This window comes from Enhydra lutris, unplaced genomic scaffold (assembly GCF_002288905.1).
Source record: "Enhydra lutris kenyoni isolate GAN:26980312 unplaced genomic scaffold, ASM228890v2 scaffoldscaffold23, whole genome shotgun sequence".
Classification (NCBI taxonomy): domain Eukaryota; kingdom Metazoa; phylum Chordata; class Mammalia; order Carnivora; family Mustelidae; genus Enhydra; species Enhydra lutris.
Window position 1 is genome coordinate 29,484,243 of NW_019154107.1, and position 22,865 is coordinate 29,507,107.

Consider the following 22,865-nt stretch of genomic DNA (forward strand, 5'->3'; position numbering starts at 1 on the left):
CAAAAAAGTCTTTTCACAAGTGCAAGTGTGGAGGATCAGTTTCATCCACGGGAGGTATTTAAGTCTGTGCTACTTGCGGGACGTCTTTTGAATTACAGATCGGAGGGTATGAAGGAGGATGGAAACGTGTGCTCTCTCTCTCTTGTTACCGCTTTTATCTCCACTGGCTCTCTTCTATCCCCTACTTCAACCGTTGCAGCTCAGGGCTTTCCCACTGCTTTGTGCTTTGGTCCACTTAGGATCCTAGAATGTCAGAGGTCAAAGGACCCTAGAACAGTGCTTCTTAAACTTTGAAGTACATACAAATCACCTAGGGGATATTGTTAACTTGCATTTTTAGATTTGGTAGGTCTAGCTTGAGGCCTGGGATTTTAAATTGCTAACAAGCTCCCAGGTGATGCTAATGTTTCTGGTCTGTTGACCATGGTTTGAATAGCTAGGTGGCTCCTTTGGTCCCATTGCCTCATTTTCTTAGGTGGGGAAACAAAGGCCTAGAGAGGGAAAAGGGACTTGCCTAGCATCATCCCTCCAGCCAGGGGCAGAGTTAGAGCTAGATCCTAGGCATTCTTCCCAGCCCAGTGCTGCTTTCATGGACACCACGCTGCATTCTCTCCCCAGTGTCTTGCTATCTGTAACCTGCTTTTAGATATAAAATGAAGTTGCTATTGTTTCCTGTAGACTGTCTTGATCTATAGTTTTGGAGTCTAAGCAACTGGGCTTCTAAATGAGCCCACTTGCCCCTCTTTGGGTTTTAGCACCGGTCCTGGGGTGCTCAGTGGAGTTTTCCACACTTATCAGTGTATACGTGTGGAAGATGGAAAGTCTGGAAAGTGTAAAGGATTATAATTTTCTCGTCCAAGTAAGAACCCGTTCTGTAGGTGGTAGAAGTCAAGAATGTTCTGTTGAATGTCCCTTAATGAAAGCTTGTTTTTAGTGGTGTCAATCCCCTCCTCCTTCCTAATGGCAGACAAATGAGTTACTTAAGTCACTGTGCATGTCCCCCAAAGCAAGTGATCAGTGTCGGGGAAAATGACGGTGGTGTATGAATATCATCTGAATAAGCTTATTCTCTCTGAGGTTTACTTACCCTGTGATATCATCAGCTGAAAGTTTTCTAGGCTGCTGAGTTCTGTCTATTTTTTCTTTCCCCTTGAAAGATAAAAGTTTCAGAACACGAGTCTTCGGTCATCCATAAAAAAATGGTCTGAGGTGTGAATAATAACAGCAGGGCAAGTGGTTTTCATAGAACACAGTTAAGGGTGGGTGCACCCAATTTGGCTTTATTGCTGCTTGGCTGAGTTTTGAAAGATGAGATGGAAAATAGGTGTGGATTTGGGCGAAGAGAGGGAAAGTAAGATTCATCACTTATTTTGAGGGCCTACTCTGGGTTAAGTTTTGCACATACACATTTACTTCTGCTTCAGCAAGTAAATGGTGGTATTCCTCTATTGCAAATGAGAAAAATTAAGGCTCAAAGATGCTAAGTTGTCTGGTTTAGAAATCCAGTTGCTTCTTAAAAAAATATGTGCATTCTGTCTCCTTACACTACTACAATGCAGCCTTTCACTTTGGACCATGGACTGTTTTAGAGTGCTTTTAAGTATGATTGGAGAGACTTCCTGGTATTTTTATGAAGAGCCCTGGAAAGAGCTGGGGGATCTATGCTGCTTAATAGTTTGTCCTGTGTAGTAAGTCCCTTAACACATCGAGGCCTCTAAAATGGAAAAGAACTGTATTTGTATTGTGTACCCTCCCAGTTTTGTTGTGAGGGTCAACTGAGGTAATAAATGTAAAGGCACAGACTTGTACTGACTTTTCTTGACTGACAAAATGTTTAATAGTTCATCCAAAATCAGCCTTTCTTCTTTCTTAAACCTTTTCCTCAAGCTGCAGTCTTCTCTGCTTCCCTTTCTCACCAGCCTGGCCTCAGCCTAGCATTCAGCCCCTTTCTAACTCTTCCCCAATTACATTCTTTATATGCCACACTGCAGACAGCTGGGGTGTCCCTGCACCTGCTGTGCTCAGCATGTTCAAGCCTCAGCTTGAGCTCAGACTTTCTTTTCCGGGAAAGCTCCCCATTCTACTTGGGAACCTCTTTGTCATTTAAGTCTAGATTATGTATAACCTCTGCTATGAAGCCTTCTCCCACCCGTTTCCCCAAGAAGATTATTGACTTTCCATTGTGTTTCTCTAATACTTTTTATTTACTTTTATTAAATCATTTGACACATTTTAATGTTACATTTAGAGTTGTGCATGTGACTACTTACAGGATAAGATGCATGATTTATTTGCATTAATATCACCATTGCTGGAAATATCTGGTACAGAATGGTAAGCTTGTTGCATTGCTTTAGGGTCTTGCTTAGATGAGCCTGTTCTTTGTCAAATGCATTTGAATTTGGAGATTGAATGTGGGTGAGTTTGGAAGGGCAATTGCATCTGAGTGGGAGGGGTCTCTTGTATATCCAAAACCCGATTCCTCCTAATAATGGCATTTGCTCGTAAGACACCTAGGTAGATCCAAACTATTGAGGACTCACAAAAAAGAACCTTAAAGAATGTAGAATGAGGTCCCCCACCTAGATGGGACAAAGATAGGACTCTCTCAAGGGCTGTAATGACGGTTAAATTTTTATGTCAAGTGATTTTCAATAAGTTAATTCCTTCTATTGTTATCTCATCTTTTGAATTTTTTTTTTCCCTACCAGGTGTCTCTGGAACCAGATTGCGGTTTCTTTTGGTTGAATGCCGTCTTTGAATACTCTGACCTATCAGGCATATGTGTATGTTCATGGTGTGTTCTAGCAACTTCTCTGTAGCTTCATTGTAATTGCTGTGCCAGGACCCTATGCCTTTTAAAGAACATTAACCCTTCCAGCTGTCTTCTATATTATATGATCTGCATGTTCTTGATCATTTTTAATGCATAACACTCATGTGACGCGTTCCCAGTGTTCCCAGGCCTAAACTAGGAGGCAGGCCACAGTTCCAGTGCCCACAGAGGGTGACAGGCACTGTGCTGGGCTTTTTAGATAGAGTGTCTTGTTTAATTTGAACAGTGCCCTGCAGAGGTAGGTATACTTTTCTCCATTTTACAGATGAGATAACTGAAGCCCAGGGAGTTTTTCACTTGCCTAAGGTTAATTGTGGTAGAACTAAGATTTAAACACAGATCTGCTCAACTCAAAGTATATGTTCTTCTAGAGATCCTAGAGAGAAACTGGGTATTCTCAGGAGTTTTCAGAGAGTTCGGCAGTATTTCTGGTGAATGGTGTTTTAAAGAGTCCCTTTCTGATTGCAGCCCTATCTTGGAGAGACACTGCTGAACCTGTGAAAGATGCCACTGCCACTACCTTCCCAAAGCTCCAACCCTGAGACTAAGAAATTGCGGGCCACCAAAATTGTGCCCAGTGATCATGGCCAGTCTGAAAAGGTTAGAGCACGCCGTCTCTCCCAATAGTGCCTGGAGTAGCTTCTTCCTGTTTTGGTTGAGTCCCTATCCTCACCCCTAAATCTTTCTGAATATGTGTTGTTTAATCTGAGAAATTGGGAAGGAGTGGTAGCTCTTGTAGTTTAAGAAGACTAGCAAATTAGAACTTGGATTCTACGTGTGAACTCTCCTTTTCCACAAATGCATAGCTGAAATGAAGGGTGTCCTTCAAAAGCAAACAATACTCAGCTCTCATTAATGATCATGTCTATACTCTTAATTTCTGAGAGATGCTCCAAGTACCTTGCTGGGAGGCTGCTTGGTGCATCCTGGGGAGACTGTGAAGATTAGGTCAACAAATGTATTATTCTTTGACCTTGTAGATAGTTTGACACTGTCATTCTGACTTTGTTTGTCACCGTACATATTTTAATCAGAGTTTTACTAAGACTGATGAATTGTCATTAAGGGAGTATTTCCTGGAGCAAACATCATTAAGCCAATTTAATTTCCTTGACTGGTTTTCTCTCAGCATAGATAAACATTTTCTAATCATTTTCATTTTTTGTTTTACTAAAATGATTTTCATGGAGGGGCTAAATTTTTTTATATATAAATTTGGCAAGAAAGATTTGATCAGATTTTTGGCCATCTTGAATTTGCTGATTAGAGTTCTGCCATAATAAGTTTTGTTTTGTGGCAGTTATTTTTCCAAATCCAGCTTTCTGGGGGTACATTTTATAAATCTAAGTTTTATTGAGTTCACATTTACCTGTGAATTTTATTTGGGGCTGATTATTTCTACTGGTAATATTAAGTGGGAATTGGATAGCAGACTGACAATGTATTTCTTGGCTAATTTGTGAGATTTGTGTAACCACCAAATATTTTATTTTTGCTAATTATTTCTGCTAGGATTATTTATCATGAACTAGAGGAAAGACTAATAATTTACTGATTTCTTAGCTTAATCAATTAGAAAATAGAAGTAATTCTTCTCAGCCCTTTCAGGATTGCTCTGCTATGCTAGATTGGTCTATTGTACTATGAATCCAATTCTCTAAACTTCCTGATCACTTACTGTGTTACGTATTAACTGTTCATGATGTAGATGAAAAACAGAGCAAAAGATGGTGTGACCCTAATGTTCTGCTTCACATCATAGCAACTCTCTGATCTATGTAGGGCAGGGTTCTCATTTCATAGAAGAAATTTGATACTTTGGAGGCTTTCACCAAAGAAAAACTGTTAGTAGAAGAGCCCTATAGTGTGATTTACCCTAACCTGTAGCCCCGTAGAAATGATCTTATTCATTTGGGAGTCAGGTAAGGCATGCACAGATGAACAATACCCAAAAAGAAAGCCCCCTTTGCTCCAAAATATTCACCTCTCCTCCCGTCCACTACCTCTCCTTCATAGACACTGACAATTAGAGGTTAATATGGATTACCAAACTCCTTTCTCAAAACACAAAATTTGGGCCACCCAAGCACCTCTATACAGACTATAAAAAACACATATTCTCTCATTTGATCCTCAAATAAGGTTACCATTTCAATTTTACTGATAAGCAAATTGGGCCTGAAAGAGTAAGCGATTTGTCCAAGGTCAACAGCTAGTAAAGAGGTTATCCTGGACCAGTATCTAGGTATGTGTGTTATTGTCCTTATTGGGAATATCTTAAATACTTAACATAAGAGATACTTGAATATTTGTTACATTACTGAACTGATTTACTTGAGAGCATCCATATTAAAGGAATGACTGGAAATGGCAGGATGGTGGTGGTGGTTGTTAATTTTGGATCGGATAACCATAAAAATGAGAGAACTAAGAGGAAAAACTTTACCAAGCCATTTTGCTCGTTCTAGGGGTTACACTGAATATCATCATGCTAGTTTTGTCCCCATGATCAATGATTACCTCCTTCAGAGACTCTCTAAGCAGCAGTGAGTGCCAAAATTTCCTTTGGTAGTTTTTTGGGGTTTATTATATACATCTCTAGTTGCTTGGAGATTCTGGAGTTTCCCCTGAGCTCCAAAGATGACCCAAAGCCCCTGAAAAATGTTCATTATTAGATATCCTCATTTACCTCTTTTACTTTTTTAGATAGGGGAGAATTACCAAGCAAAGATTTCTTCATCTTCACCTAAGAGACGATGCAAAAAGAGATCAGCTTTTGAAGATCTCACCAATGTGAGTACGCTAGTCCAGTCCCCTGCTATGGTTTTGCATATGGCTGAGATAACCTCTTCCTTAAGGGATCATTCTGGGTTACCAGACACTGACCCTCTCTAGAATGTTGAGAGCCAATTTTACTTGGAATAAATGATCCAATTTCAGAAGCTGCAGGAGCTCTTCTGCTGGCACATACCATCTGGATTAATTTGTTGAACTTTCTGGAAGCAGCAGACAGAGTGATTATCAGATAAAAAATTGTATATAATTGTATATAAATATAAGGGATCTTGCACTTAGATTAAGTCCAGTCATGGCTCAACTAGCTGTCTAGGCCTTGGAGATAAATATCTTGATGGATATATTGTAGTTCAAGGCAGTGTTTATCAATTCAAGCACTATGGGCATTTGGTGCAGTAGTTTTTCTATTATGTAGGACTGTCCTCAGCCACAGTATGTCTGGCTCCTGGCATTAAATTCCAGCAGCATCCCATTCACAGTGACAATCAAAAATGCCCCCTGACGTACAGAACCATTGAGGACTACTGTTCCATGATCTAGTCTTCAACGTGGAGATTTGAGAAACTCAATTTTGAAGAGGATTGTTGAGTTTACTACCTTCTGGTATTATTAAGATACCAGCAAAACCCAGCACTGATAGTTAAACTGTTACTAATTGAAGGTAGAATTGGGCCAAAGGTAATCTTTGGTTTTAGAAAATAATAACTATGACTACTGAGGGTTTACCAGGTGCCTGGCACTATTCTAAGCACTTTTTCCTGTATCAACTCCCTCAATCCTCATTTATTTCTGTAATGTAGATACCATAATTATGTCTACAGATCAGGACTTGCCCAATGTTGTTTTTGAAGTCTGTTTCATCTAGGATACAGAGAACCCCGGTGAGCTATTCCTGCCCTCCATGGTAGGGTGTCCTTCTGTAGCTACCAGAATACTTTTATCTACTAGAAAATAATTTACCCCCTTGAGCAGGATTGGCTAAGCATTGGCAAAGTTCTCTTCTTTGGATCTCTGCTCTTTAGATGCTGCTATGGGACCACCTTTGTACTAACATAGTCTCCTCCCCATACAGATTAGAACATTTATGATTGGGTTACAGCTTTCTGAATAATTTCAGATTTACTGTGGCTTGGTTGGTTGTTTCCACACAGACCTGTAACGCTAGATTTGTTTCCTGACTTGTTTCACCATGGATCTAGAAACTTGGCTGAAATAAGGTAGCCACACAAATCTGAAGCAGATGCAGCTCATGTTGGTGTGGCTTCCCTTGACCCCCAGAGTCCCTGATGGAAGAGTGGTGACATTGTGCAAAGCAAGTTCTCACAGCATATGAGATGATTTCTTGCTATGTCTCAGTCCTTTTTTTTCCCGTGAAGTTTATATTGCCATTCATAGAGAACAAACACAAGCTAATAGGAAATACATGCAGATATCATCCAGAGCCCTTCTGGTTCTCCAACTCAATGCAATGATCTGTTAGGCCACATCTGTATCCAGGGTGGAAGTGGGAGAAGCAAGGCATCTCTAAGCAGTAGCTCTGCCTCTAGCTTTCCAGAAACTCAGTCCAATTCCCTTTTGCATTCAAGTTTTGAAGATTCATTTTGGTAACCTTGAATGGTCTTTGGTATTTTCCAAGAAAAAGTCCCATCACTACAATGTGCCTAAGCCCTTCCTAGGACTGGGCATTTCTGCAGATGTCTGAGCTCATCTATTTGAAGGTGTGGGCTCCTTTCTTTCTGAATTTTGGGGATTCCCTCTATGATTATTTGCTTCTTCCTGTTTGTATTCCTGTCAGTATACTAAGTCTCCATGTTCACACATCTGGTTTTTTTTTTTCCTCAGCATTCACCAGTAAAGTCCTGGCATGCCAAAGAGTTGATCTGTTTTAATTAATCTGTGTTTTTCTTTCCCTCGCCTTTATCATTCCAGCATGGGAAAGACTTTTGATGTGTAAGAGCTGGTCCTAAGCCAGTAGACAAGGAGATAGGGTCTATATCCACATTTACTTAAATGATTTTGTGTCAGTAGGACACAACTTTCTTATTTTTTTGGTCAAACAGATGTAGGGAAATGCAGATTAGGGTCCCCTCCCCTTGAGTTTAGTTAGATCTGAGATTATTAGTGCTTTGAACCTTCACATATGGCAAGTAGAGAATTTCACCCTGGGTGTTGTGGTCTTATCTCTCCTGCCACGAATGCAATTCTTTTCTAATTCTGAATCTCAGTTGCACATATAGGGAGTTTGTAAAACTTCAGGTAAGAAGTTAAAATGAAAACAGTGCCAAACTATTTGAGAAGCAGAGGTGGATAACTTGAGGACCTAAGAAAGAATTCCCTGTTGGATTGCAGTTGCTTATTATGATCTGATGATACGAAGACATATTTTTAAATATTTCACTTAGAAATAATTTCAAGGTTGCAAAAAGTTGCAAAAATAAATAGTAGTACAAATGATATACATATACTCTTCACCTAGATTAACCTGTAGTTAACATTTTATCCCATTTGCTTACATACGTCATGGCTTTTTACCTCTAAGTACTTCAGTGCATATTTCCTCAGAGAAATTGTCTTTTTAAAAAAAATTTATTTATTTATTTTAGAGAGTGTGTGTGTGCGACTGCAAGCAGGGGGAGGAGCAAAAGGAGGGGCAGGGAGGGGATCTCAAGCAGATTCCCTGCTGAGCATGGAGCCCACATCTTGTGACCCTGAGATCATGACTTGAGCTGAAACTAAGAGACACCCAACTGACTGAGCTACTCAGGTGCCCCTGAGAAATTGTGTTATATAACCACAGTACTGTTAACAACTTTATAAATTTACATTGATACATTATTTTTATGTAATCTATTATCCATAGTCCAATTTTTTCAGTTGACCTTATAAGGTCAATGTTGTAAGTACTTTTACCCTCCAGTAGAGGATCCAGTGTAGTATCATTTACTTCTCATTTCTTTAGCTGCTTCTAAAAAAATGTGTATTTTTTTAAATTTAAATTCAATTAATTAATGTATAATATATTATTATTTTCAGAGTCTCTAGCTGCTATTAATCTGGAAAGTTTCCATAGCCTTTGTTTTTCATTGACATTACCGTTTTTGAAAAATACAGTCCCTTTTAAACACCCTTTTATTTATATTTAAAGATTTACTTATTTATTTGAGGGAAGGGAGAGAGCATGCACAGAGGGAAAGGGAGAAGCAGACTCCCTGCTGAGCAGGGAGCCCAACTTTGGTCTCAGTCCCAGGACCCCGAAATCATGGCCTGAGCTGAAGGCAGATGCTTAACCAACTCAGCCACTTAAGCACCCCTGGACACCCTTTTAAAAATAGGACATTCCGGGGCACCTGGGTGGCTCAGTGGGTTAAGCCTCTGCCTTCGGCTCAGGTCATGATCCCAGGGTCCTGGGATCGAGCCCCACGTTGGGCTCTCTGCTCAGCAGCGAGCCTGCTTCCTCCTCTCTCCCTGCCTGTCTCTCTGCCTACTTGTGATCTCTGTCTGTCAAATAAATAAATAAAATCTTAAAAAAAAATAGGACATTCCTCATTTTGTGTTTGTCTGATGTTCCCATGTGACTAGATTGATGTTACACATTCTTGGTTGGGATACTGTATAGGTGATACTCTGTCCTTTGTAGGATATCACATCTGGAGGCACATGATGTCCATCTGTCTCTCACTGGTGATATTAAATTTTAGTCACCCAGTCAGGATATTATCTGGTTCTCACTGTATAATACTGTTTATTTTTTTTCCTCTTGCAGCTAATAAGTGGTGATACACTCTTAAGAGCCTGCAAATAATTTGCTCTTCATCAAAATTTCCCCTAGATTTAGCATCCATTTATGATTTTGTCTAAACCAAATCTTTATATACACATATACATATATGTGTACTTAAACATATATATACATATATCTGTATACACAGATGCACACACATTTATACATATACCCATATATTCAGATGTATATATACATATACCTATTTAAGAAATCATGAATTTACACAGCTCCCATTCCAGTACACAGGGTTTTTCCTGGCATTCCCCAATCCATATTTGTATGTTCCTTCTTCTACAATGAGGACATCAACACATTTACTCAGTACTATAACACAACTAAAAGGATTTCAAAATTACTTCATCCATACCATCATAATAAACCTGTTAAAAAGAGTTCCAATTTGGGACACCTGGGTGGCATCAGTTAGGTGTCTGCCTTTGGCTCAGGCCATGATCCCAGGATCGTGGGATGAGTCCTGCATCCGGCTCCTTGCTCAGTGGGGAGCCTGCTTCTCCTTCTGCCTGCAGCTCTCCTTGCTTGTGCTCTCTCTGACAAATAAATAAATAAATAACTCTTAAAAAAAAAAGAGTTCCACATTTATTTGCAATATTCTCTGCCACTCCAGAAACCCATCCTGATTGAGGATGTGTATGTTGAGGGTATATAGTCAAAAACTGTGTTTACTTGGATTAGTTGTTTCTTGTTTTTTCTTCTGTTTTCTTTTTCTTTATCCCTCAGTGTGATTATGGTATTTGTTTGGAATATAATTAGGTTCAGTTTATTTCATTTTAAAGCCATAACTTTTAAATGAAACAAACTGAACCTAATTATATTCCATTTTTACTGGTATTATTCAAAATCTCATGATCTCTTCTACTATTTGATAGAATTTGTTATGATTAGAGTTTATGATGGAGCTCCCCAAAGCCCCATGTTAAATAAAAATCCCCTCAATGATGGGATAGATGTGTCACAGGTAGTGTTGTCTTAGAGGCCTACCCTGAAAAGCTAGTCAATCTTGGTAAACCCAGGTAGCAAAGCCAGTTATGTTACATTTTCCCCCCTCTAAATGTCTCATGGAGTCAAAGTAGAATGTGATATTAACAAAACATCTTTTGGGGACTTTTCCAGCCAATATACCTGACATGGAGATCAGAACTACATTCTGTGTATCTTGGAGTCACTTCAGGCTGCTATTTGGCTAATATGTAGCAGTACTACTATATTGCTAGCTTCCATTTTGATTGGTTGGCACCAGTGCCACACTGGTTGTGGGATGTTTTGGTTATTACTCCTGGGAACACCCAAACGAAGTGTCCAAGGTGGGAATGTGGGTCAAAACTTTCCTATAAGTGCTACCTATTAGGTAATTTGTGGTTCTCTAGATTTCCTTGCTTCCTTCTCCCCCGCCTCCCATGTTTTTTGCAGGCTTCTCAAAGTCAGCCTGCCCAGCTCAAGAAGGAAGCCAATAAGGAGTTTGTTAAGGATGTTTCCAAGAAGATAAAAGGGAACACACCTGCTCTTGGGTTGGCCAAAAACAATGAGATGAATAAGGAAAGGTGAGTAAGAAGAGACTCAGATGGCAGTATTTTTAGATAGTAAAGAAGAGTATGTGACATCTTTTGACCTCCTGTTGTCCTCCACTGAGAACATGTTTAGTGAGCCATAGTGGTGATTGCCACACTAACCCTTGGGTGCTGTGGTGAGCCCAGATGTGGTTGCTGAAGTGTTATGGGCCTCTTCTCTCTCTTTCCATGGCATGTGCATATTGAAGGAGCTGTTGTCATTGGGAAGTTTGCCAAAAGGTCTTGTGCTCATCTTTTCTCTCTTTTAGTAATTCAGTCCCTGTTTGAGCTAGTCTGCGCTTGAGATTGTGGTGGTAATTTTCCAGGGGATACTCAGCAGCTGGCTGATAGCTTGTTAGTCTGCTTATCTCATTAGAAGCTTTTGGGAGAGGTTTGTCCCTTGTTACTGGAGAGAAATTACTATCTCTCTAGGCCAAAAACCTATGTTTTCCAGATGTTGCAGGGAACTGTTCACAGGTTCTGCAAGTAGATATGAGTATTTTCATTTGGGTTAGAAAAAGGATTTACCTCTAGGAAAACTTTTATTAGAAGAAGAGTTAGAGGGTGGAGTGAGTCCTTTCTATAGCCTGTCCTCATTCTGGTGGGAATTACTTTCAGGAAGGAAAAGAATAAATTAGCTATAGGCTTAAGCATGGGTTCCAAAGGGTAATAAGAGAAAAAGTTGGGGAATTCCAGGAAATTAACATGGTAGGTCTACAAGACACTTTTCTAATTATCTAGCCAAAAGAAATCAAACCAGATAGCATTTATCCCTACTTAGTTTTTTGCTGAAATGAAATTCCTGGGATTTCTATGTCTATTTTGACTTTAATTCCCTGAATTATTTTCTTCTGATTTTCTTTTATAATTCTGACTTTAGCAGGGAAATCCTTACAAAATACCATAAACATTCTTGCCTTCATTTAGGGTTCAGTGGAAGGGATCTTAATTAATAGCACTAGAACTAGTGGCTGACATTTATTGAGAGCTCACTATAATCACACATTTTTCTAAGTGAGCTTTTTTGCTAACAGCTTTATTGAGATATAATTTACATACCATACAATTCTTCCATTTAATGTGTGTAGTTCACACATAATGTACTGAAAGCTTTCAGTATATTTGAAGTTATGTAGCCATCACCACAATGAATTTTAGAACATTTTCATAAATCAAAAAAAAAAAACCAACAACAACAAACCCCAAAAAACAACAACAAAAAACCCCTTCAGCCAGTATCTTTAGCTACCACCTCTCAATTCCCCCATCCTTCCCAGCTCTAGGCAATCACTAACCTTGTTTCTGTTTCTATAGCTTTGCCTATTCTGGGCATTTCATATAAATGGAATTATGCAATGTGTGGTCTTATGTGTCTAGCTTTTTTCATTTAGTATAGTGTTTTCAAGCTTCATTCACATTGTTTCAGGTATCAGTACTTCATTACTTTTTGTTGACCAATAATATCCCATTGTGTGAATATACTTTACTTTCCTTATCCATTCTTCAGTTGGTGGGCATTTGGATTGTTTCGACCTTTTGCTTATTGTGAATGATGTGGCTATGAACATTTGTGTACGAGTTTTTTTTTGAACACCTATTTTCGATAATTTTGTGTATATACCTAGGAATGTAATTGTTGGGTCATATGGTAATTCTGTGTTGATCTCAATGAGGAGCTACCAAACTGTATTCCATAGCGGTGGCACTATTTTACATTCCTACTAGCACTGTATGAGGGTTTCCAATTTTATACATCCTTGCCAACCCTTACTATTTTTTTTTTATCATGGCCATTCTAATGGGTGTGAGGTGGAATCTCACTGCTTTAGATTTGCATTTTTCTTTTGTTTTTTAAGATTTTGTTTATTTATTTGACAGAGAGAGCATAGGCAGGGGGAGTTGCAGGCAGAGGGAGAGGGAGAAGTAGGCTTCTAGCTGAGTAGGGAGCCTGATGTGGGGCTCCATCCCAGGACCCTGGGATCATGACCAAGCTGAAGGCAGATGCTTAGCCAACTGGGCCACTCAGGTGCCCCCAGATTTGCATTTTTCTGATGACTAATGATATTGAGCATCATTCATGTGCTTATTGCCTTTTGCATACCTTTTGGAGGAATGTCTATTCAGATCATTTGCCCATTTAAAAAATCTAGTTGTTGAGCTTTTAATTTTTAAGTTGTAAGAGTTCTTTATATTTTTTAGCTATAAGTCTCCGATCAGATATGTAATTTGCAAATATTTTCATCTGTTCTGTGAGTTGTCTTTTCATTTTCTTGTTGATACCCTTTGAGGCACAAAAGTTTTTAATTTTGTTGAAGTCCAATTTATTTTTTTCCTTTGTTCCTTTTGCTTTTGCTTTTGGTGTTCTATATAAAAGACCATTGCCAAATCAGAGGTTACAAAGATTTAAGATTTTCTTTGCAGAGCTTTAAAGTTTTAGCTCTTTAGGTTATTGACTCCTTTTGAGTTAATTTTTGTTGTTAGTGTGTGTTAGGGGTCTAACTTCATTGTTTTACATGTAGATATCCAGTTGTCCCAGCACTATGTTTTTTTTTTTTGTTTGTTTGTTTTACTATTTGTTAAAAAGACTAATCTTTCTCCACCAAATTATCTTGGCATCCTTGTCAAAAATCAAATGACTATAAATGAAAGTGTTTATTTCTGAAGTCTCAATTTTATTCCTTCGATCTACACATCTGCCATTATGCCAGTACCACATATCTTGACTGTTGTTGCTCTGTAGTGCATTTTGAAATTAGGAAGTGTGACTCTTCCAACTTGTTCCTCCTTTTCAAGACTGTTTTGGCTATTCTGGGTTCTTTGCAATTCCTTATAAATTTTGGAATCAGCTTGTCTGTTTCCACTGGGATGTTTACAGAAGTTGTCTTGAATCTGTAAATCAGTCTGGGGAGTATTTCCATCTTAATACTAACTCCTCCAACCCACAAACATGGGATGTCTTTTCATTTATTTAGACCTTTAAATTCTTGCAACATTTTTGTACTTTTCAGAATATAAGTTTTGTATTTCTTTTGTTAAATGGTTTGATACATGAATTGAGTTTTGGATGTTAAATTAATCTTGTATTCCTGGGACAAATCCCACTTGGTCATGGTATGTAATACTTTTATGTGTTGCTGGATTTGATTTGCTAGTATTTTGTGGAGGACTTTTGTACCTATATTTTTAAGAGATACCAGACTATAATTTTCTTGTGATATCTTTGTTTTTGGTATCAGAGTAATATTGGCTTCATAGAATGAGTTGATAACTGTTCTTATATCTTCTATTTCTTGGGGTGGTTTACGAGGAACTGGTATTGATTTAGATGTTTGGTAGACTTCCCCAGCAAAACCTTCTGGGCCTGGACTTTTCTCTGTGGGTAGTTTTTATATTAATTCAATATTTTTGTGTTATAAGTCCACTCAGGTTTTCTATTTTCTTTTTAAGTCAGTTTTGGTAGTTTGTGTCTTCTTAGGAATTTGTCCATTTTATCTAGCTAAGCTGATTTATTGATATACATTTAGTTTTGAACTGTTCTTTGTTTTACATGTTTTTATTGCATATTAATTAATCAAATCTTCACAATAACCCTATAAAGGAGGTAATACGATCCCCATTGTATAGGTGAAAAAAGTGAAGCACAGACAGTTAACTTGCCCAGTGTCACCTAGCCAGTAAGTGGAGGAGCCAGGATTTGAATCCAGGCATTTTAGCTCTAGAAGGCATATTCTTTATCATAACTAGGTTATCTGAAGGCTGTTCTCATCAGGAGGGACCTGGAATCTATCTGGCCATGTGGAACCTCTCTAGGCACTTCTTAAAAAAATACAGTGATTTTTAAATTCTATTTATGGGGTTGTACAGCCATTACCACTATCTAATTTTAGAACTTTTCAACCCCCCCCAAAAAAGGCCTGAACCCATTAGTAGTCCCTTTCCTTTCCCAGCCTCTCATTCTACCCCACTTCCCTGACCTTTTCCAGCCACAGGCAACCACCAATCTATTTTCTTTTATGGATATACCTCTATGGGTATGTCTATTCTGGACATTTCATATAAATGGAATCAGATGATATCTAGTTTTGGGGGCATTTACTCTTGTTCAGACTGATGATTGTATTTGTCTTAAATTCTTTCTTATTCTGATTTCTAGTCCTCCAGTGATTTGGTCACACTAGGTTAGTTACTAATTGGACATGAAGTCCTGTTCAAAACAAAGCTTTGAATCTGATCCTTGTGAACAAATGTCTGTTGTGGTCTTTTTATTCTCTCCACTGGGAAAGTATCTCATGAATAGCTTAGGTTGAAGGGGATGTGGTTAGATACCACCAACATTAAGTACCAGCCCACCTTTCTCTTCTAAGCCTTCTTAAGCTCTCTCTTATAATTTTCTCACAAGCCTTCAAATAATATTAATTTCAGCCTACATATTACCGGATGCCTGGTGCTGATGGACAAAGATAAATAAATATAGCTACTGAGGGAGACTGATATAATAGCAAATAACTCACACAGTGTGGTTTTAGAATAAAGACTTTATATAAATAAAGGAAATAATCCATATATAGTAAAGCACAACATGGATTTTAGGGGAAATTTTTCAGAAAAGTGTGAGAAACTAGGCCATAGAAACTATACAGAGTGCTACTTAGTTGATTCTCTATGGTACCCATTGATTTTTACCCTTTAATCTATCCCTTGAGGTTGAAGCCCTTTCCCCTTTTATAGCTTTGGTAAATATAGCAACAAAATGAGATGGTTGGTGAGGATTCTAGGAACTACATTCTTCTTACTCAGACATTGTTTCCTTTACAGTTATAAGCCGGAACATTCACCAGTAGTAGTTTCTACTAGCTTGGTACCAAATATTATGGAGAAACCACTCAGTCTGGAGATACCTACCATCTCTAAAACAACCACTACTGAGGAGGTATCATTTTTCAAAAAGCCATTAATTTTAAAAGAGGAACTCACTACTGAGGACACAAGCCTTTTCAAGAGGTTATTTTCTTTAAGAAAGTCCACAAATCAGGGGGAGGTATCCCTCATGGACAGGCCACCATCCTTACAGGAGGAGGCTGACAGCAATGATGAGTTTGTTGTAGAGCCAATGACTTTTGGGAAGAAGCATAAGACTGAGGAGGCAGCCATCACCAAAGGAACATTATCCTTAAAGAAGATGAGCACATATCAGGGGGACTTGGCTTTGCAGGACATCACTTTTGAAGAGAATTCCTTCATTATGGAGCCAACAAACTTTAGAAAGAAGCCTAGAACAGAGGAGGCAACCTCCACCAAGAAGGTGTTATCTTTAAAGAAGAAGAAGTATACCACTCGGGGGAAAGTGTCCCATATGAAGAAACCACTAGTGTTGCAGAAGACCATTTCTGAAGAGGAGTCTCTCATTGAGGAGCCACTGGCTTTCAAGAAGAAAGCTACCAGCAAGGAGGCAGCCTTCATCTTGAGGCCATTATCTTTAAAGAAGAAGTGTACTATTCAAGGGCAGATGGCTCACTTGAAAAAGCCATTAGAATTGCAGAAGACTATCTCTGGAGAGAAGAAACTCATTAAAGAGCCATTGTCTTTTAAAAAGAAGCCTACCTCTAAGGAGGAGTCTCTCTTTCAGGAACCATCTGCATTGCAAGAGAAGCACACCACTAGTGGGGAGGTGGTCCTCTTGAAGAAGCCACAGGCATTGCAGGAGGAGGACACTAAGGATAAATTTCTTATGGAGCCAATGTCCCTTAGGAAGAAATGTACTACCAAGGAGACAAACCCCACCAAGAAGCCATTACCTGTAAAGAAGTCTACCATTCAGGGGAAGATGTATCACTTGAGGAAGCCACTAGTATTGCAAAAGACCACATCTGGAGAGAAGTCATTCATTAAGGAACCACGATCCTCTAAGAAGAAGGACACAACTGAGGAGTCCCTTTTCCACGAGTCATCCATGTTACAAGAGAAGCACAGCACGGAAGAGGAGGTGTCCATCTTGAAGAAGGCCTTGACCTTGCAAAAGACTCCAACTGAGGAGGAGTCACTTTTAAAGGAGACTTTGGCTTTTAAGAAGAAACGTACCACCGAGGAGGCAATCCCCACCGAAAAGCCATTATCTTTAAAGAAGAAAAAGTGTACTAGTCAGGGTAAGGTGTCCTACTTGAAGATGCCACTAGTATTGCAGATCACCTCTGGAGAGAAGTCACTCATTAAGGAGCCCTTGTCCTTTAAAAATAAGTCTACCACTGAGGAGGAGTCTCTCATCAGGGAATCACCTGTTTTCCAAGACAAGCATACCACGCAGGGGGAGGTGGCTCTTTTGAAGAAGCCAGGGGCATTGCAGGAGAATGTTGATGGTGAAGATGAATTTCTTATAGAACCAGTTCCGTTTAGGAAGAAACATATCAGAGATGAGGCGGTCTCTACCAAGGAGCCTTTATCTTTAAAGAAGAAAAAGTGTGCCAGTCAAATAATGATGTCCATCTGCCAAGAACTGTTGGACTTGCAGAATATGATTAGCAAAGATAAGGATTCTTTCTTTATGGAGCCAGTGTCACTTAGGAAGAAGACTTCAACTGAGGAGACAATCCTTACCAAGACACCGTTATCTTTAAAGAAAAAGCAAATCACTCAGGGGAGGATGTCCCTCTTAAAGAAGCCACTGGTCTCAGAGAACACCACCTCTGAAGAAGAGTCAGTCTTTAAGAAGCTATTGCCTTTTAATAAAAAGTCTATAACTGAAGAGGAGCTCCTCTTCCAGGATCCATCTCTTTTGAAAGAGAAGCACACCACTCTGCAGGAGGCGTCCCTCTCAACTAAGCCACTGGCCTTGCCAGAAAGGACCACCACTGAAGAAGAATTGTATATTAAGGAACTATTGACTTTAGAGGAGAAGCCTACTACTGAGGAGGAATTCCTTTCTCCGGAGCCATTTTCATTGCATGTTAAACCTACCAACAAAGATGAGTCCCTCTTCTGGAAGGCTTTGGGTTTGCAGAAGACTGATACTAAAGAGGATTCCTTGAAGGAGCTGTTGGCCTTGCAGGAGAAAAGCACTACTGAAGAGGAATCCCTTTTAAATAAACCATCAGTTCTGAAGGAGGAAGTCTCCACTGAGGTGGCAACAAGCACTGAGGAGCAGTTATCTTTAAAGAAGAAACCCACTGCTCAGGAGGAGGTGTTCCTCTTGAAGAAGCATTTGGCCTTGCAAGAGAATATCACCAATGAAGAGTCCCTTATTAAGCAACCACTGGCTTTTCAGAAGCCCAGCACTGAGGAGACCATCCCAAGGGAGTCCTTGGTCTTGCAGGAGAATCCCACAGTTGAGGAAGAGGCTACCCTGTGGGGGCCTTTGGCCTTGCAGGAGAAGCCCAGCAGTGAGAAGGAGACCCTCTTCAAGGAGCCTTTTCAGGAGAAACCTACCCTCAATGAGACATTCCATGTCAAGGAAACATTTGCATTGGATGAGAAACCCACCATTGGGAAGGAGTTGTCCCTAAAGGAGCCATTGGCCTTGCAAGAGAATACCACCCAAAAGGAAGATAACTCTCTCAAAGATTTCCTGATCCTCCAAGTTGAAACCAGCTCACATGTGTCCAGCACAGCCCCTGAATCCAGAACAGGCATGTCCAGTGTGGGCAAGTTCAATACCACAAGCATGTCCAGTGCTTGTGAATCCAGTTCCAATAAACCTTCCTCATCTTGGGGCAAGAGGTCACAGAAGGAGGTATTCTTTCTCTTTCTTCTTAAATTAGATGATGTGTTCTTTGTTGTCCTGTAGGTAGCTGCTAGCAAAGAGATTTTTTTTTTTTTTTGCCTTCCTAGGTAATTGATCTGTATATAGTAAGCTATAGTAAATCAAGTTGGCCTTGTGGGAATCTCTTGACTTTCCAACTGGAATTAAAATACACCCAAACAATTAGAAAGTATTTATTCCAGGAATACCCACAAGGATCTGGAATATGTGTGTGTGTGTGTGTGTGTGTGTGTGTGTGTGTAAATTGCCTTTCTTAGTAATTACAATCTGCATTACAGTAGACTCCAGTCAAAGACGAGTAAAGCCCACAGAGGCATCTCCCAAGGAAGTTGGTATTTAAGTTGAAAATTGGAAGGATGAAGGAATGAGATTTGGCAAAAAGGAGGAGAAATACCCCTCTTGTAGACAAAACAAACTGGGTAGAAGTGTAGAAGGGAGGAAAAGGCTACCAAGAAGATGAATTGGGTTAGATCAAAGCATTGGGACAAAACAAGTGACCTAAGAAGATATGTGACACAAGTTGAAATAGTAAAATGAGAGTATTTTTCCTGGAGAGTCTTGAGCTTACCTGTAAAAATGATGCCTAGTTCCTAGGGCAGAGCAGTCATGTGCAAGAAGGATTAAACATTTCTTGGTCATTTAGCAGTATGAGTATTAAAGGACCAAGGGGGTGCTCTGTTGTGGCCCAGGATATATGAGGCTTGAGGAAACTTAGCAGAAGATGACACTGGGAAGAAATGAGGGCATGCTTTATGTGTATGTGCTAAGCCTTCATTGGAATCTTTCTCCCTCTAACATCTTTTTGGTGATTTCCAAGCAGATAACCCCATCGGAGGATATTGACAATAACTACAGTGATCCATTTTTCAACCCCATATATGCCAAGGATATCTTCAGTTACATGAAGGAAAGAGAGGTATGTAGGTGGCTGTTGGAGCGGAAGGATTTCTAGGTCTCATTTCCTCATCATTCCATCCTTCAAAATATAAGTTGAAAGGGGAGGTAATAATGATGATTACAATAATAACAGCAACAACTGACATCTACTGGTAGCTTACCATAAGTTAGACATTGGAGCTAAAGTGTTTATAGACATTATCTTGTTTAATTCTCCCAATAACTTCATGATGGTAGGTATTATTATCTCCTTTTTATAGATTGGAGAAACTGCTCAGAATCACACAACAAGTATATGGTAGAGCTGGAATATGGGCTAAAAGTCTGATTACCTTGAAGACCATAAGTCTGCATCTCTAATTGTTGAGGAGACAATCTCAGACATAAAAATAGTAGTCGTCTTCTGAGTGACTGCTCTTAGAGATCTTTTCCCTTCTCTATGCAAGTTTCTGGCGACATATGTGAAATCACTCTCCAAACTGGTGACACTTTCTTCCTCTTTAAAATCAGCCAGTTTCCTTGACCACTAAAATTCATTGATGGCAAATTTTCTTCTCTCTCTCATTCTCTCTCTCTCTCTCTCTCTCTCTCAATGGAACAGAGGAACCAAGATTATCTAACAACTAAAATTTTAGCAGGCCATGCGTAAGAGCGAGGATGAATATCTTGTCTTCTCTCTACAGACATAACATTTGATTAACTGACTCCAGATCCTTTACTTTTTTCTGGTGTAGCTTGGAGGAAGTAAGAGATAACTTTGTTATACTACATGTATGGGCCTTAGCTCAGTGGTGTCAATTTCACTTGAGATCTTGTTAGGAATGCAGAAATCTAGCCTCACCCAGGCCTTCTAAATTAGAATGTGAATTTTAAAGATCCCCAGTGGTATATGTGTTAAAGTTTGCAAAGCACTGCTCTACTTTAGAAGAGTAGAACCTCTTTGGTATTTATTGATAGGTATATTCCTGTCCCTATTACATACTCCCCCTAGGCTCCTCCATATCTACCCTGATGCTTGAATATGATGTGCATCCATTTCCCAAGCATTACTAGAACTGTCTGGAAGAGGAGACTTTGATTGGCTGATACCAGCCAATCTGATACCAGCTGAAAATAAGGAGTTAGAACTGAAGAAGTTAATTACATTGTGACAATTTCTTTTTCTGAGATATTGGTTGCAAGTATTTTTTTTTCTTAAATTACATTTTTTGAACTATAAGGAGAGTTTATAGATTAATATTTCTTTTTCTATTGCTGCCAGGAAAAGTTCATACTTAAAAAATACATGAACAGGCAGACTGACATCAGCAGTTGCATGAGGGCCATTCTTGTGGACTGGCTGGTAGAGGTGCAGGTAAGCCTGACAACTGGTGCTTTAAGGGGCTGCTCTTTTCTTTATTGATTATTCATTCAGTATCACCAGATGCTAAGCATGGTAAAAATTTTCTGGGCCTACAGACCTGAGCCTTCAGGGAGCTTATGATCTAGGGGGCAAGATAAGACATGCAGACAGATGAGTACAATAAAAAGTAGAATACCCTAGGTACTATAAGGATGTTATACATATGATCCTGTGAGAACCCAGCGGAAGGAGACACTACTTCTAGAAAAGGCAATGATGGTACGGTAGTTCAATCATTATCAGAATTTTACAAAGTCTTTTTCATGATTTGGATAGGGGTCGGTGACAAAGCCTTTCAAGTTTTGGGTGAGATTGGTGATAGGAAGGACAGTGTGGCAGACATGGCAGGACCAGACATGGTAGGTAGCTATTTGCCTGGGGTTGGATGTTGAGGGAATATTGCTATGAGTACTTAGTTATCCTTTTACATAAAGGAAGGAGAGTCCAGAATAGTACCTGGCACATAGTGGAGTATCAATAAATATTTGTTGAATGAATGAAATCGAATGGCTTGCTGTGGCATTTGCAAGAAAATATAAGGCATAGGCTATGCCCAGAAGAGTCTTAGCTACATAATTAGGAAGAAAAGGTAATATAGTTTAATATCCTTTACTGAGTATGAGAGGGGTGGTTCAGGGTCACTTTGAAGTAACAGACCAGGAAAATGTAGTAGACATGATATATTTGGATATCAGTAAAGCATGAAAATGCCTCTCATCTTATGGAAATAATGAATAATAATGAATTAGATAAGAGCATAATTTGAGGGGGTGCCTGGGTGGCTCTGTCAGTTGAGTGTCCAACTCTTGGTTTTGGATTAGGTCATGATCTCAGGGTAGTGAGATCAAGCCCTGCACTGGGCTCCATGTTCAGTGGGGAGTCTGCTTGAGATTATCTCTCTCTTTCCTCCCTCTGCCCCTCTTTCCCTGACCCTCTCAAATAAATAAATAAATCTTTTAAAAAAGAGTAGAATTTGGGTAGATCTTACATAAGTAAAACTGATCCCAGCGATTGCTGATCATTATTAAGCTAGAAGGAGATTTCTAGAAGATTGCCAGTGGACTTTGTTCTAATCAACATTTTTATTAGTGATGTAAATGATAACAGGAAAGATAAACTCATCAAATATTGCATGGCATGAGACTAGGAGTAGGGACAGGAAATAAATGGATATCAGATGAAAAATCTCTACTAGCTGGAATGATGAACTGAATCTTTTTTAAAATTTAATTTAGTTTTATTTATTTATTAACATAAGTATTATTTGTTTCATGGGTACAAGTCTGTGAATTGTCAGTCTTACACAAATTCACAGCACTCACCATAGCACATACCCTCACCATTGTCCATCACTCTGCCACCCTATCCCCGCCCCCTCCCCCAGCAACCCTCAGGAACTGAATCTTTTTTAAAAAAGCCTTTGTTGTTATTTTTATTGCACAAAAATTCACATTCATCATAGGAAAGTAATGTAGGAAATCATAGGAAAGTAATCACACACCTGTGATCCCACAACTCAGAACCACTGTTAATATTTGTGTGTATATTATTCCTCCATTTCAAGTGGTAGTCGTCTGCTTTAGGGGTACACTTCTAGTGCATGGATCATAGAATCACAGATGCCCAGGTCCCATCCCATATTATCCAAACAGAATTGTGGGGGTGTGGTGCAGGCATATACATATATTTTTTGTTTTTTTAAAAATTATTATTTTATTCATCATAAGTGTACTCTTTAATCCCCATCACCTATTTCAACCATCCCCCCCCACCTCCCCTCTTGTAACCATCAGTTTATTTTCTGTAGTTAAGAGTCTGTTTCTTGGTTTGTC

At 39.3% G+C, this 22,865-nt stretch overlaps 1 protein-coding gene across 3 annotated transcripts in view; it reads left to right on the forward strand.

Annotated features, from left to right (window-relative positions):
- The first annotated feature begins 2,747 nt into the window (after nucleotides 1-2,747).
- Nucleotides 2,748-22,865, forward strand: part of LOC111150430 (cyclin B3) — a 45,718-nt gene continuing 25,600 nt past the window's right edge. The window contains exons 1-7 of one of the 3 annotated variants that reach the window (XM_022507889.1): nucleotides 2,748-2,786; nucleotides 3,305-3,436; nucleotides 5,543-5,629; nucleotides 10,845-10,975; nucleotides 15,797-18,704; nucleotides 19,552-19,650; nucleotides 20,893-20,985. In XM_022507889.1, the coding sequence (XP_022363597.1) occupies nucleotides 3,341-3,436; nucleotides 5,543-5,629; nucleotides 10,845-10,975; nucleotides 15,797-18,704; nucleotides 19,552-19,650; nucleotides 20,893-20,985 (3,414 nt within the window). In that variant the 5' untranslated portion in view covers nucleotides 2,748-2,786; nucleotides 3,305-3,340. Of the gene's footprint in view, nucleotides 2,787-3,302; nucleotides 3,437-5,542; nucleotides 5,630-10,844; nucleotides 10,976-15,796; nucleotides 18,705-19,551; nucleotides 19,651-20,892; nucleotides 20,986-22,865 lie in introns of those variants that run through there. The other 2 variants (XM_022507890.1, XM_022507891.1) reach the window with 2 other exon arrangements.